Source organism: Odocoileus virginianus, chromosome 4, assembly GCF_023699985.2.
Source record: "Odocoileus virginianus isolate 20LAN1187 ecotype Illinois chromosome 4, Ovbor_1.2, whole genome shotgun sequence".
Classification (NCBI taxonomy): domain Eukaryota; kingdom Metazoa; phylum Chordata; class Mammalia; order Artiodactyla; family Cervidae; genus Odocoileus; species Odocoileus virginianus.
Window position 1 is genome coordinate 36,176,146 of NC_069677.1, and position 14,271 is coordinate 36,190,416.

At 40.3% G+C, this 14,271-nt stretch overlaps 1 protein-coding gene across 3 annotated transcripts in view; it reads right to left on the reverse strand.

The window, feature by feature from the left end:
* Positions 1-14,271, reverse strand: part of FNDC3B (fibronectin type III domain containing 3B) — a 348,034-nt gene that overhangs the window by 28,423 nt on the left and 305,340 nt on the right. For all 3 annotated transcript variants that reach the window (XM_070466411.1, XM_070466412.1, XM_070466413.1), the window contains one exon: positions 2,086-2,298. In XM_070466411.1, coding sequence (XP_070322512.1) covers positions 2,086-2,298 — 213 coding nt within the window. The remainder of the gene's footprint in view (positions 1-2,085; positions 2,299-14,271) is intronic.

The following is a 14,271-nucleotide window of genomic DNA, read 5'->3' on the forward strand; positions in this document are numbered from 1 at the left end:
ACAAATAGAATGAGAATTTATTACGTTCTCTATCCCCATCACTTTGATAACTTCTGAGAACACTGACAAATCTAATTTAGGAAAAGATAAATCTGGACTCTTAACTCATAAAACTAAGAAAAATACTATTCCTAATGGTGAGTTTTCTTAAATGCCATTTAAATTTAGGCAAGTCATTTATTTGATTAACAAGCCAGCTTTTTTTCCTTTTTTTTTTAATGAGGGAAGAGCATGGATTGATTATGAGGGTTTGCACTCTTTCCGGTCTGACATATTTAGATGTCTCACAACAGCATTCTTATTTGGACCAGTGCTCACAGAGCCTCTGTTCTAAGCATCTGTACGGTTCTCTGCACGAGGGACCTCAGGCCGCTGCCTTGCCTAGGACAGGGCTGCGGCACACTGGGGACAGTGCAGAGCTGTCAATCTCCCCGTGTTCTTGGAGGTAACAGTACAGGCAGCTGCACTGGGAGGTCAGGAGGTGCTAGCTCAGATCCCAATTCTGCCACCAGCTTCAACAATCACTCGGAAATTTGCTTTTTTTCTAAATAGTACAACTAGAAGGTATTCTCTAAGGAAGGTTCTCAGGACCACCAGTGCAAGCCAAAAGCCCAGGAAAAAAGACTCATTTACAAATTTCCCCAAATGCTAAGCTTAATATATTTATCATGATTTCTGTTAGCCATAGTTCCTATTCTTGCCAGTAAGGTTGAGGAGTCTCCTGCCAATAAAATAATGAACCCATGAAAAATGCATCCAAAAGCACACGGCATGGTAAGATGAATGATCTTGTCTGCAAATGAATATGAATTTGATCTCTAATCAATCTCCCCAGAAGTAGCCTTACTTTTTTTGTTCTTTCTGTACTAGGACTCATTTCCTAAAGGATGATCACTTTTTGTTCTAAGTCAAACTATTGTGTTTTCTAGGTCTTTCAATGTCAAGTTCAAACGTGACCTGTTTCAAAAAGCTGTTCCTGTTCTTTGCAACCAGAGAGTCTCTGCACTTTATTCCCTATGTCTGCCCCCTTCAAAGTCCCAGACCACTTTTCTCCAATTCTACCAGTGTTCTCTGACGACTTGTAGGTTGATATCATGCCCCCGGAGGTGGGGCAGGGCCTTCCTTTTGTTCTTGGTCTCCACTGAGATGACTTGAAACAAAGGACTCAAGTACAGAGCAGAGATGGAGGTTGGAAGGGGTCTTAAAAAGAACCAGGTCCCCAAATGAAAGAGCAGGGTACCATGATGCATTAAGGGGAAATGACAGAAACACTTCCACATACCCTGGTTTTTGCTTCAGCAGGTATGTGCAGGAAGGGGCAGCATGTCTACCCCAAAAGGCTGTCTTGGTTTTATGATAATTTCCCTTCTCCTTCAAGCTGAGACTCTTGTTTGAACTTTTGGTAACAGAACTTTCTGCCATTAACTCTTGCTCCACAACTGAATTATTCCTAAATACAGGTCAGCTGCCCATCTTCTGATTGGCCATTCTCAGAGGAAATGAAGTTAGGCTAAATAAATACTATGTGAAAGGCTGGATTTGATTTCTGTCACCAAGAGTGTTTCCTGAGTATGGAATCTTATAAAGAATCTCCTATTTGCTCTAGTTAATTTGATATTATGTTGCACTGCCCAGTTACAGAGCACAGTCCCCATCTGTACATCACCACAGCTATTTCAGACTGGTAAACATGTTTGTGTCCTGATGGTTACTGAATATTTAAAAGAGGATAACATCCCTTCCTGAGTCTTATTTCCCTCTGCACTCGTGACTAATCTAACACTATTACACAGCAGGGACTTGAATTTGACCATTTTCTTTTTAGATAATTTCTCTTCATTTTTCTGGCTTTATGAAAGGAAAAAAAAAATGTATTTATCCTCTATAGGGAAATCAGGATCATTAGATTCTTAATTTAGAAAATTCCAAATGGAGGATACAACTTTGAATATAAAGTGCAGGACCCAAATACCAGGAAGTCTTTCAACAAGGATGAGGAGTGTTTCAGAGGCCAAAAGAACTGGGAAGGCTTCATCCCACAAGCCACAGTCACGGAGTTTTCGAACGAACCCCTAGGCCCCTCACCTCTTGTTTCTGTCCTCTAGCTGCAGCGTGTATACCATGTCGTCGGCAGCGTGCGTCTTGGCGTTACTGTCTCCCCATTTCAGCTTCAGGCTCTGAGGCCCCGCAGCAGCACATTCCAGCCTAGGAGGCAAGGGTGGTAACGGCCGAGTTTTTGCTTTAATGAACTGACTAAATGGTCCAGCTCCAATTTCATTTATGGCCTGAATTCTGATCCTGAAAAAAAGGAAAAAAAAAAAAATCACAAACACAGGCTTAAGAACCAGTGATTCCTCATTTGAAATCAACATTGTATGGTATATTTCTTACTTGCTCCTATAAAGCAGTGTCATGGAATAAAGGAAAACCAGCTAAAATAATCAACACAAAACGGGCAGCTCGGAAGACACATTATCTTCTCCATTCCAAAACCAACAGCCCAAAACAGCACATTAGCAAGATATTCCTTAGTTCTTTTATTTTAAAAAAAAAAAGGACTCTTGTTTAAGGGAACATACACTAAAGACTTTCATATTTTATTCTGGCCACCCTTTGGCTGCCTCATCAGTTTTGGAAGTAAGTAAACTATAAACAATACATGAAATTATAAATGAAAGAGGAGAACAAGAGAGTCTTCTTCAGATTTTGACAAAAAGGACAACAGCTCTTCGATAGTGCATTTTTCCTTCTCTGTCTCCAGCCTCACCCAACAATCTCTGGTAGTCTCTAACCAACACCAAGTGTGCAGACACTGCTGGTAACAGAGTGTCATTCAGAAGTGTAGAAATCTTAACTGGATGCTTACTATGTGCAGTGTTATGGGTAGTAAAGATACATTAACACTTCTCTCATGGTCAAGGAACTGAAAATCAAACAAAGTGTGTCTTCCCAGGTGGTTCAGTTGCAAAGAATCTGCCTGTCAATGCAAGAAGATGCAGGAGATGCCAGTTTGATCTCTGGGTCGGGAAGATCCCTTGGAGGAGGGCATGGCAACCCACACCAGTATTCTTCCCTGGAGAATCCCATGGACAGAAGAGCCTGGTGGGCTACAGTCTACAGGGTTGCAAACAGTTGGACATGAACTGAGCATGCATGCATATATAAGACAATATTCCATCATCATTCCTATTTTTCTTGTTCTTCTACTTGCTTGATTAACTGAAAAATTTCTCCAAGGTCATCAGACAACACACTGATGGCACTGCCCCATCTTTCTTCATTCTCTACACCCCTTGCTGCAGTAAGTACAAGTTACTGAAGCTTGTTTCCTCCCGGCACTGGGGGGGCCTACAGAGGCCTTCCTCCTCCACTTCTCAGAGTAAAGGTCTCAAACAAGCCCCCACCTCACTCTACTCTTCTTCTCCTGTAAATGGACAGTCCTCTCAATAACCTCAGCACCTCCACAGCTTCATCCACACAAGACCCTTCTCGGGTCTGCCTCTCCTCCATCTCTTCATGCCTCATCACTAGGCCTTCAGTGGAAACTTCCACCCAGAGCCCTTGCTAGGTACACAGGCATTTTATTCAGCTGAACAAGCAGTGTGGTATCACTAGTTCTAAAAGCTTCAACTTTTAAACTTGATGTGAGTTTGAAACAGTGTTTCAAAACACATGATAATAAAAAATACAGTCAAAGAGAAATTCTCAGGAAACAGATCAGTTTAAAATATTCTTATAATTTAGCTTTATGCATATCTGTCTCACAATTACTGCTTATATTTAAATAGAAAATATCATTACATATTACAATACCTAAATCCATTGTATGACCGCAAATGAACCTTAATTCTTCAAATTTAAAATTACATAAATTCAGCAAGTCAATTTAATAATGTCTGTAAATTGTTAAGAAGAAGAAAAATAGATTGGTTCCAGGTGAGATGGAGTAAGCACACACCACCCTGTCTCTCCCACTGAATGGAGCTATTAAACCTGGACAAAATAAATAAAGCAGCCATCTAAGAAGAAGAAAAAGGAAATAGCAGCTGGAAGATTTGGGGAAGAAGTTAAGCTATCACCAAACCAGTAGTGGATTTACCATTTCCCTCCTCCATCATCCCCTGGTTGGACTCAGTATAGCCTGAAATCCAGGTAGTTCCCTCCATTCCTCTCTCTTTTGTTTTTCTTTTCTTTTCTACATTGTCTTATTCCCCAGCCCTTAGCCAATTCCATCAATTAACAGCCTAAAGAAGAAAAACTGCATGATCACATCCACTAATACAGAAAATGCGTTTAATGAAATCCAACATATATTCATAATAAAAATTCTCAGCAAACTAGGTATAGAAGGAAACTTTCTCAATCTGAAAGGGGCACTTATAGAAATACCTACAGCCAACATTACACTTAATGGTCGAAGACTAACTGGAAGATCAGAACAAAGCAAAGATGTCTTTCACCACTCCTATTTAACATTAGGCACAAGATCCAGTTGGTGGGGGTGGGGTGGGGGAAAAGAGAGAGATGGTAAATAAATGTCAGGACACAGCTGGGACTACTTAAGACCACCTAAATAGAGACATACTGTGGTCATGGATTGGAAAACTCTACATAGAAAAAAGGTCAATTCTCCCCAAACTGATCTATAGATACAATGCAACTGTAATAAAATTCCAGCAGGATTCTCCTTAGTTGATATAGATAAGTTGATTCTAAAATTACATGGCAACGCAAAGGAACTAAAAAAAAATTGCTAACACAAATCTGAAAAATAATAAAGTTGGAAGAATCACACTACCTGATTTAGGACTTACTATAAAGTTTACTGTAAAGTAATCAAGATAGTGTGATATCAGACAGACACAGACCAACAGAAACAGACCCACGCAAATATGGCTAATTGATTTCTGACAAATTTGCAAAATTAATTCAATGAAGAAAGAACTGTCTTAACAACTGATATTGGAACTGGATATCAAAACCAACAATAAATCTCAATGTAAATTTCATTCAAAAGTTGACTCAGAATGGATCATAGATCTAACAACAGAATGCAAAATATAAAACACTTAAGAAGAAAACAAGAGGAAATATTTGCTACCTAGAATTAAATAATTTTTAGATATGATGCGAAAAGCATGCATCCAGAATGCATCTAAGGCCTTTCAAAACTTAGCAACAAATCTAAAAATTGGACAAGAGACTGGAACAAACACTCCACTGAAGAGGACATACATGTGGCAAATAGGCACACAAAATGATGTTTAACACCATTAGCCATTAGGAAAATGCAAATTAAAACAATGAGCTGCTACTATCTTTCCCTAATAAAGTGGATAAAATTAAAAAATGCTTAATACCATTCTAGCAAGTATAAGTAACATCTGAAATTCCCATATTTTGCTGCTAAGAATGCAAAATGGTATACAGTTACACTGGAAAAGTTTGCTTAGAAAGTTTCTTATAAACTTTAGCATACATTTATCATGTGATCCAGCAAACACACTTCTTGGGCTGTACCCTAGAGAAATTAAAACATTTATGTTCACATAAGAACCTGCACATAAATGTTTATACCAGCTCTGTTCATAATCACCCAAAACTGAATGAATATCTGCCTCAGTTTGGAATGTAGCCAACACTTATCTCTGATAAAGTACAGCTAAAATTCTATTACAAAGAGCCTCCTTTTCTCAGAGTCTATTAAACTAGGGCTTCATCAGGTCTCTCTTAGGTAATGCAATGTGAGTCTCTCAACATAGCATTCAGTTCAATTACTCAGTTGGGTCCGACTCTTTGAGACCCTATAGACTAGAGTACGCCAGGGTTCCCTGTTCATCACCGAACCCTGGAGCTTGCTCAAACTCATATCCATCAAGTCAGTGATGCCATCCAACCATATCACCCTCTGTCATCCTCTTCTCCTCCTGTCTTCAAGCAGCACCTCCTGCCTGCCAGCATCAGGGAACATTGAGTCAGTTCTTTTCCAATGAGTCAGTTCTTCTCATCAAGTGGCCAAAGAATTGGAGTTTCAGCTTCAGCATCAATCCTTCCAATGAATATTCAGGACTGATTTCCTTTAGGATGGACTGGTTCGATCTCCCTGCAGTCCAAGGAACCCTCAAGAGTCTTTTCCAACACCACAGTTCAAAAGCATCAATTCTTTGGTGCTCAGGTTTCTTTATAGTCCAACTCTCAAATCTATACATGACTACTGAAACACCATATCAATATGCTGCCTAGGTTGATCATAACTTTTCTTCCAAGGAGCAAGCATTTTTTAATTTCATGGCTGCAGTCACCATCTGCAGTGATTTTGGAGCCCAAGAAAATAAAGTCTATCACTATTTCCATTGTTTCCCCATCTATTTGTCATGAAGTGATAGGACCAGATGCCATGATCTGAATGCTGAGTTTTAAGCCAACTTTTTCACTCTCCTCTTTCACTTTCATAAGAGGCTCTTTAGTTTCTCTTCATTTTCTGCCATAAGGATGGTGTCAACTGTATATTTGAGGTTATTGATATTTCTCCCTGCAATCTTGATTCTAGCTTGTGCTTCATCCAGCCCGGCATTTTGCAAGATGCACTCTGCGTAAAAGTTAAATAAGCAGGGTGACAAGATACAGCCTTGATGTACTCCTTTCCCTATTTGGAGCCGGTCCGTTGTTCCATGTCTGGTTCTAACTGTTGCCCTTGACCTACACATAGATTTCTCAGGAGGCAGGTAAAGTGGTCTGGTATTCCCAAATCTTTAAGAATTTTCCATAGTTTGTTGTGATCCACACAGTCAAAGGCTTTGGTGTAGTTAATAAAGCAGAAGTAGATGTTTTGCTAGAACTCTCTTGCTTTATCTATGATCCAACAGATGTTGGGAATTTGATCTCTGGTTCCTCTGCCTTTTCTAAATCCAGCCTGAACATCTGGAAGTTCTTGGGTCACATAATGTTGAAGCCTTTTTTAGAGAATTTTGAGAATTACTTTGCTAGCGTGTGAGATGAGTGCAATTGTGCTGTAGTTTGAACATTCTTTGGCATTGACTTTCTTTGGGATTGGAATGAAAAGTGATCATTTCCAGTCCTGTGGCCACTGCTGAGTTTTCCAAATTTGCTGGCATATTGCAACATAGTATTGAAAGACTACAATAAACTCTTCTTTGCTTCCCAACATGAGTCTTGTAAAATAGCTGTATGGTATTAATGTAAGAGTTTTTTCCCTATTATTTGAAAAGAAAGAAATTTTTCTGCAACTAGAGAGGAAAAGTCTTTCTAAAAAGATAGTCCTCATGGTGGTAGAAATCACTCCTTTTTTCCCTATTGAGGAAAAGGGAATTAAGCTAGACCTTTAGGCTCAGTCTTTCTTCAAGACTGAGTAACAGTCTGAGATTTGGGTAAACAAATCTCCCAACCTACGTGGTTTATGTGAATGTCTTTCTACCGTCCAGCGTGCTATTCCTTCCCTTTATTCTGGGCAGAGGTATTCCTAGAGCCCAGAGACCAAGAGGCTTCCTTCCATCCGCTTGCCCATAGTCCTCCAGAGCCAAGCTCACCTTGTATTCAAACGCTCTACTGCTTGGCTCCATGCAGCCACAACAGCCCTTAGCTACACCAGTAAGTAAAAGAAAGTGAGGGACAATGGGTTGCTTAAGATTGCTGTTCTGCCCAAGACAAAAAATGAGAGATTTCAATCATCTATAAGAATTAAAAAATAATTTATAACACACAAGCATCAAGACATAGAAAGAAATGTAGATGTAATATTTAATTTCTTTTGTAAATTCATTTTCTTTGCAAGGCCCCCATAGTATTTTGGTAGGCAGTAGGCTTCTTACATCTGTAGCTCTCTGGCTCTCAGAACTTTTAACTAAGATGTATTTGGTAAATGTATTGAATATTAGCCATAAATATTCCCACCCACCCACCCCAAGAACAAGAAAGTTATGGTAACATTTTAACTCTCTTGAGCAGTGAAGCCTCTCTGGCTACTCTGCTAATCACTTTGGTGACCTCAGGGAAATTATCTAACACCTTTAAAGTAACAGTTTCCTTCTCTATAAAATGGGGGTGGTGATATATTTGCTGCATTTACAAAGAGGATTACTTATTTAAGTAAGCAATGTGGGAAGCATTTTCTACTCTTTACCATTTTATACTCTGCCATTCAATCAAAAAAGGAATCTAGGTGGCCAAAAGCTCTCTGGTAAACTTTCAAGTGCTAATTTATGGAGTTATTGTTTTTATGACTTCTTTTCAGACCGTATTCCTCCCCAACAATGAAGAAAATGTGCTGGGCATCCACAGGAGACGCACTGCACTGGGCTCATGAATGCTATGTCTGCATTTTAGTTGTATTACTACCACCACTGCACTTTATTACTTGAGGAATGTGCTGATACCATCTGTGTTTTTCCTTTTTCTAAGTTATTGTCAAGGACCCAACCACAGCTAAAAGGACTGCCTTCTTTTTAAACGTCCTCAGAAGGTGAGGTAGCAGCTTGGGGACAGGTGAAATGTTAACAATAACCTGTGCAACAAACAACACGTGAACTTGCTCTGTTCAAGGGTCTGTGCTATGGAGTCAGTTGTCCCTCGGTACCCGTGGAGGACTGGTCTCAGGACCTCCGGGGATACTAAAATCCATGGATGCTCAAGTCCCATATATAAAACAGCACAGTTCAGTTGGCCTTCCAGACCACAGATGTGGTGAGATGACTGTTTCTTTGCTTTTAGAGATGAGGAAACTTCAGTTAAATAACTCAACTTAAATGATACAGTAGCAAGTAGGTGCTGAAGTCTAGATTTGATATGTGCAATACTATCACTAATTTCTACCCTGACCCTTTGATTGTTCCACAAGTGCAGAAACTGCAGCCAGCTAGGTTCAGTCATTTGCACTAATCCTCACAGCAGATATAGGTCTGATCGGTGTGTGAAGCTGGTCTTTCTAAGTCTTTCAAAGTCTTAATGTATTTACACACCATTCCCTCCTGGTATAACTTGAACCAAACACAGCTTCTTCCAACCAAAAGATAATTTTAATTCTAACCACACTTTCAATTTAACAACAACTGCCTTTTGCCAATGAAACAGACATTTAGAACAGTCAGATTTCCTTCCACATTATTAAAACAACTTTTGGCCTTGGAATGAACTGTGTGTATGCTAAGTTGCTCCAGTCATGTCAGACTCTGTGTGACCCTATGGACTGTAGGTTCCTCTGTCTATGGGATTCTCCAGGCAAGAATATTGGAGTAGGTTGCCATGCCCTCCCCCAGGAGATCTTCCTGACCCAGGGATTGAACCCACATCTCTTATGCCTCCTGCGTTGGCAGTGTGTTCTTCACCACTAGTGCCCCGAGGTGGCTCAGGTGGTAAAGTAGCTGCTTACGATGGATGCGGGAGACTTGGGTTTGATCCCTGGGTCGGGAAGAACCACTGGAGAAGGGAGTGGCAACCCACTGCAGTATTCCTGCCCAGGAAATCCCATGGACAAAGAAGCCTGGTGGGCTACAGTCCAAGGGGTCACAGAGAGTCAGACACAACTCAGCAACTAATACACATACACACAGCACCACCAAACTACCTAGATTTTAAAATATTTGCTTCAATTTATTCAAGCAACAAAATGTGTTCCAGTAAAAATGTGTTTCAGTTAAAATGCATGGAAAACATTCTCCCCTGTGGCTGATGCACTGAACTAATGTTAATTAGTTTTAATGATGAAGTAACACTCAAAACTGAAATACAACTGAGGACCTGATCAAATGAAGCCATATCTTCTTGCAATTGATGAAAATATTAAAAACTCTGAGTCTAGAAGGCTGAGAAAACTCAACAAGGACTAGGGAAGCTAATATTTCTGTTGTTTGGGGATGAAAATGCAGTGTGTGAAAATAATTTCCTAATTCCAGTGACAACTGACCCAGGACAGATGAAACCAAATACTATCTAGAGGAACAATTCTAAGGATTAACCTCAGAAAAAAACTGATTTTCAAGTTCTACTAAATTAGTCTATCCCAAACCCAAACTTGAGATGTTCTCTCTTTCTCACTGAACTAACAATGTTAATCTTGACATTTAGATAGGACCTATAGTTTTTTTTTTTTTTTCTCCCCCAAACATGCAATGTATGTCAGTTTCTGAAATCGAAAGCTCTGCAAAGTTAAGTACAAGGGAAATGGAAGTTTTCTTTCCAATGCAGGGAAGTGATTTAACTCTGAGAAGCTCTGTCTTGGCCATCTGCTGCTGCTGCTGCTAAGTCGCTCAGTCGTGTCCAACTCTGTGTGACCCCATGGACCGCAGCCCACCAGGCTCCCCCGTCCACGGGATTTTCCAGGCAAGAGTACTGGAGTGGGTTGCCATTGCCTTATCCTTGGCCATCTGAATTGATGTGAAAAATCTCTTCAAGTGTCCAGGAGTCTGCAATATCCATCAATGTACTGATAATACTGATTCAATAAATCAAATTAAGAAGTACATTCTTTATATATTTTGACTGGAATTTCACTATTAAAATGTCTGCTACTTTTAGATTCCAAATGCATTACTGCTTCAGAAGATCACAGCGTAACATGATGCATTTTATATATACACACACTCTCTCTCTCTTTCTCAAGTGGCATTCTGTCAATTTAGTTCAATTCAGTTACTCAGTCACGTCCGACTCTTTGCGACCCCATGAATCACAGCACGCCAGGCCTCCCTGTCCATCACCAACTCCCGGAGTTTACTCACACTCATGCCCATCGAGTTGGTGATGCCATCCAGCCATCTCATCCTCTGTCGTCCCCTTCTCCTCCTGCCCCCAATCCCTCCCAGCATCAGGGTCTTTTCCAGTGAGTCATTACATTATGTCAAAAGAAGAATGACTTTGAAACCTGGAGAAGGTGACTTCTCAGTCAGCCATCCTAGTTCTCAGGAAGTGTTGAGGGAGAGTGAGGACAGCACCCCTCTTCCTCCATGAAGAGTTAGGGATAAGAGAGGCCTAAGAAGCAAAAGATAGGCTTTGTACCCCACCCCACCCCACCAGTCTACTATCTAATAATCTAATTAAGAAGAGAAAAATATTAAAGAGTAGACCTCTGAGGAAATATTAAATGGTAGCTTAAATATAGGAAACCTCTTTAGGGAAAAGATGGGTTCAGAGTAAAGTTATTTGGAGAAGGTTCCCGGGAAGAGTAACCTTTGCTGGCTCAGTCATTCCTCCCCTTCAACCTATCTCCTTCTGATAGCTCCTTGGATACCAGGCACTTAAGAGTTGTTTTTTTCATGTCCTGCCTCTGCAGGAAAGAAACCTTAAATGTCTCCCATGGCTTGAAGGACAATGCCAGATTTCCACACATTTCTACCTGTGAAAGTGAACTCGCTCAGTTCTGTCCGACTCTTTGCGAACCCGTGGACTGTGGCCCACCAGGCTCCTCCGTCCATGGGATTCTCTAGGCAAGAATACTGGAGTGGGTTGCCATTTCCTTCTCCAGGGGATCTTCCCGACCCAGGGATCGAATCCAGGTCTCCTGCATTGCAGGCAGACGCTTTAACCTCTGAGCCACCAGAGAAGCCCGCCAGCCGATTTCTTCCCTTCCAAACATTAGCAACAGAAAATTTATTGAGACCTTATGTGTCAGGTCCTTCACAAGGTACCTGAAGTCTAAAAAATAACACTATCAGGTAGTTAAAGTAATCATCTCCATTTTATAGATCAGAAAACTGAGATACAAAGAGCTTAAAGAGATACAAAGACCTCTGTGCCAGAGGTCACAGAGGCAACAAGTGAGACCCAGGATTGATGCCAAGGCTGTTTGACTCCAGTGCACTGCTTTTGAACCACTCAGAACTTGTCTCCTTATAAAGTCCACTTCATCTTGTTAGAATGAAATGACTCAAGATTCACTTCTTGACAGGCTAATGTAGTGCTTGACATATAAGGATTCATAAAATGTTATTTTCACCCCTATTTTTACCTAGCCAAAAGAGCAGAGCAAACAAATTTACCTTAAGTTTTAGCCATTTGCCAGTTCAACATGAGTCAGACACATAACAAGGTTGCCCAGAAAAAGTGATCCTAGGCTACCTTACCAACAGCTCACTATGGAGAACAAAGAAGGTGACAATCTTGTTCTGCTCTGAGCCAGTCACACTATTCCTGGAGGTGAGTGCACTGCTCATTAAAGAGGCCATCAAGAAACAGAAATCACCCAAAGAAGAGGTTGGAATGGGTTACAGAAACCCCTGCCAGTGGAGACAGATTTGAACCAAGTGAATATGGTTAAGTAGGAGACAGCAGACATAATAAGCTAAAGATGTCTAGGCCATAGGGGTGGGGCTCAGACTTCTGTATTTTGCAAAACCTCTCCATGGGAATCTTAGAATCACTGGTCTAGGGCAAAGTTCTCAAATTTTTGTGTGTGTGCGTGCTAAGTCACTTCAGTCATGTCCGACTCTTCGTGATCCCATGGACTAGAGCCTGCCAGGCACCTCTGTCCATGGGGTTCTCCAGGCAAGAATACTGGAGTGGGTTGCCATAACTTTCTCCAGGGGATCTTCCTGACCCAGGGATGGAACCCGCGTCTCCTTTCAAGTAGATTCTTTACGGCTGAGCCACTGAGCCCTCTCAAACTTTTAACAGGCAACAAAACCTCCTCTGGGGCTAATTAAAGCAGAGTGCTGGGCCCTATCCTGAGATTTCTGATTCCAGGGGTTTCCTCTAGGGCCTGATAAATTGCACTTAATACTGATGCTGCTGGTCCAGGAACCATACTTTTGAGTATCACTGCTCTAGAAGAAAGCCCAGGATCAACTGAGTTGATTTTAGTAGATTTCAGCTCAGGTTTTAACAAAGTATATAGGAAACTCTACAGAAACGGAGTTGAACTTCTTGGTGAGGAGAAGATGAAGCTGAAAACACTGCTTCATCACTGGAGATATTCACGCCAGGGCACTGGGAAAGGGTGACAGCAGGCGATCTCGTCTCAGCTCACAAAGCCTATAGTAGCGGGAGCATGTAAAAGAAAGCTATATCTCTTTTTTTTCCTAACGATTTTTTCCTCCTCGAATCAAAACACAAACTCAATCCTAAATTTAAAGGTAGTACCTTTTAAAAATCTCATTGTAATTCCAACCAAATTGTATACAGGATGTTAGTAAGCCAGAGCACAGTCTGGCAAGCACCGGTAAAGGATTGATCCATTTTAGTGTCCATAGGTTGGCTGGAGAGGTGAACATTTCTGTCCCAGTGAGACAGAGAAAGAATAAACTCCATGTGAGAACAATGTGTAACTGCTAAAGGTTAAAAAAAAAAAATTAAAAAAACAAGTCTTTTTTTATCCAAGCCCCAGAGCCTGTTTCATTCCACATTTTTGTCTAGAACATCATGATCTGTTCACTTATATTTTGACCAATTTGTGGGACAAAAAAAGGTGAGGTAAAAGTTGATTGGACTAAAATTATACTCTCAGTTCCCTGAAATACTCATTTTGTATCTCACCACAATTACTACGATCTTGTGTTTTTGAACCATAAAAGAACAAGACTATGGGCTGATTGGAGTTCTACTATAGAGAATCTAATGAAGTATTATAGAAAAGAAATTCCTTAAGTTGGACAAACGGTTATCTTAAATGTGAATATTAATTTTAATATCTTAAAAGTGAAACATCCAATTTATTTATTGATTGGCCAGTAAATATTTTGACTAAATCTTTTTTTTTTTTTTTTTTTTGTCAAGAACACACAATATGACTTAAGGCCAAAGATTTGTCTTTTCTAAAGCTGTACATTTTTCATGCAATCTGTCTGAAATGGTGTCTTCCAAGCTGCCCTGTAAGGTTAAGAGGTGACATCCTCCCCATGTGACCTTCCACATTCAGCTCAGTATACTAGCCTTGTATATTACCACTGAAAAGAATCAGTGACTTTTTAACATGTCTTTAACCAACCACTTATGTGGAATATATTCTTGATAATTTCCACTGTAATTGGCATTTCATCAATGAACAAAGATCCCCGACATCAGTTTCTTCATTTGAACTTTTGATTTCTAGATTTCTTTCTTGAAGTCATTTGACTATATGTTGACTAATGAATATCAGCATTCATTCCTCCAATATCAACTTTCTAAAACCCATAAAGTTTTATAAGCATTTACACTACCTTTAAGGTATGCATAAATGGCAGGAAGAGGCAAAATTCTTGTGCTGGAACCTTGTCCTGAAAGTCCTTTATGATTGCTGACCTGACTGTTCAGAGGACTGACCCGAGGATCTGAGTCCATTCT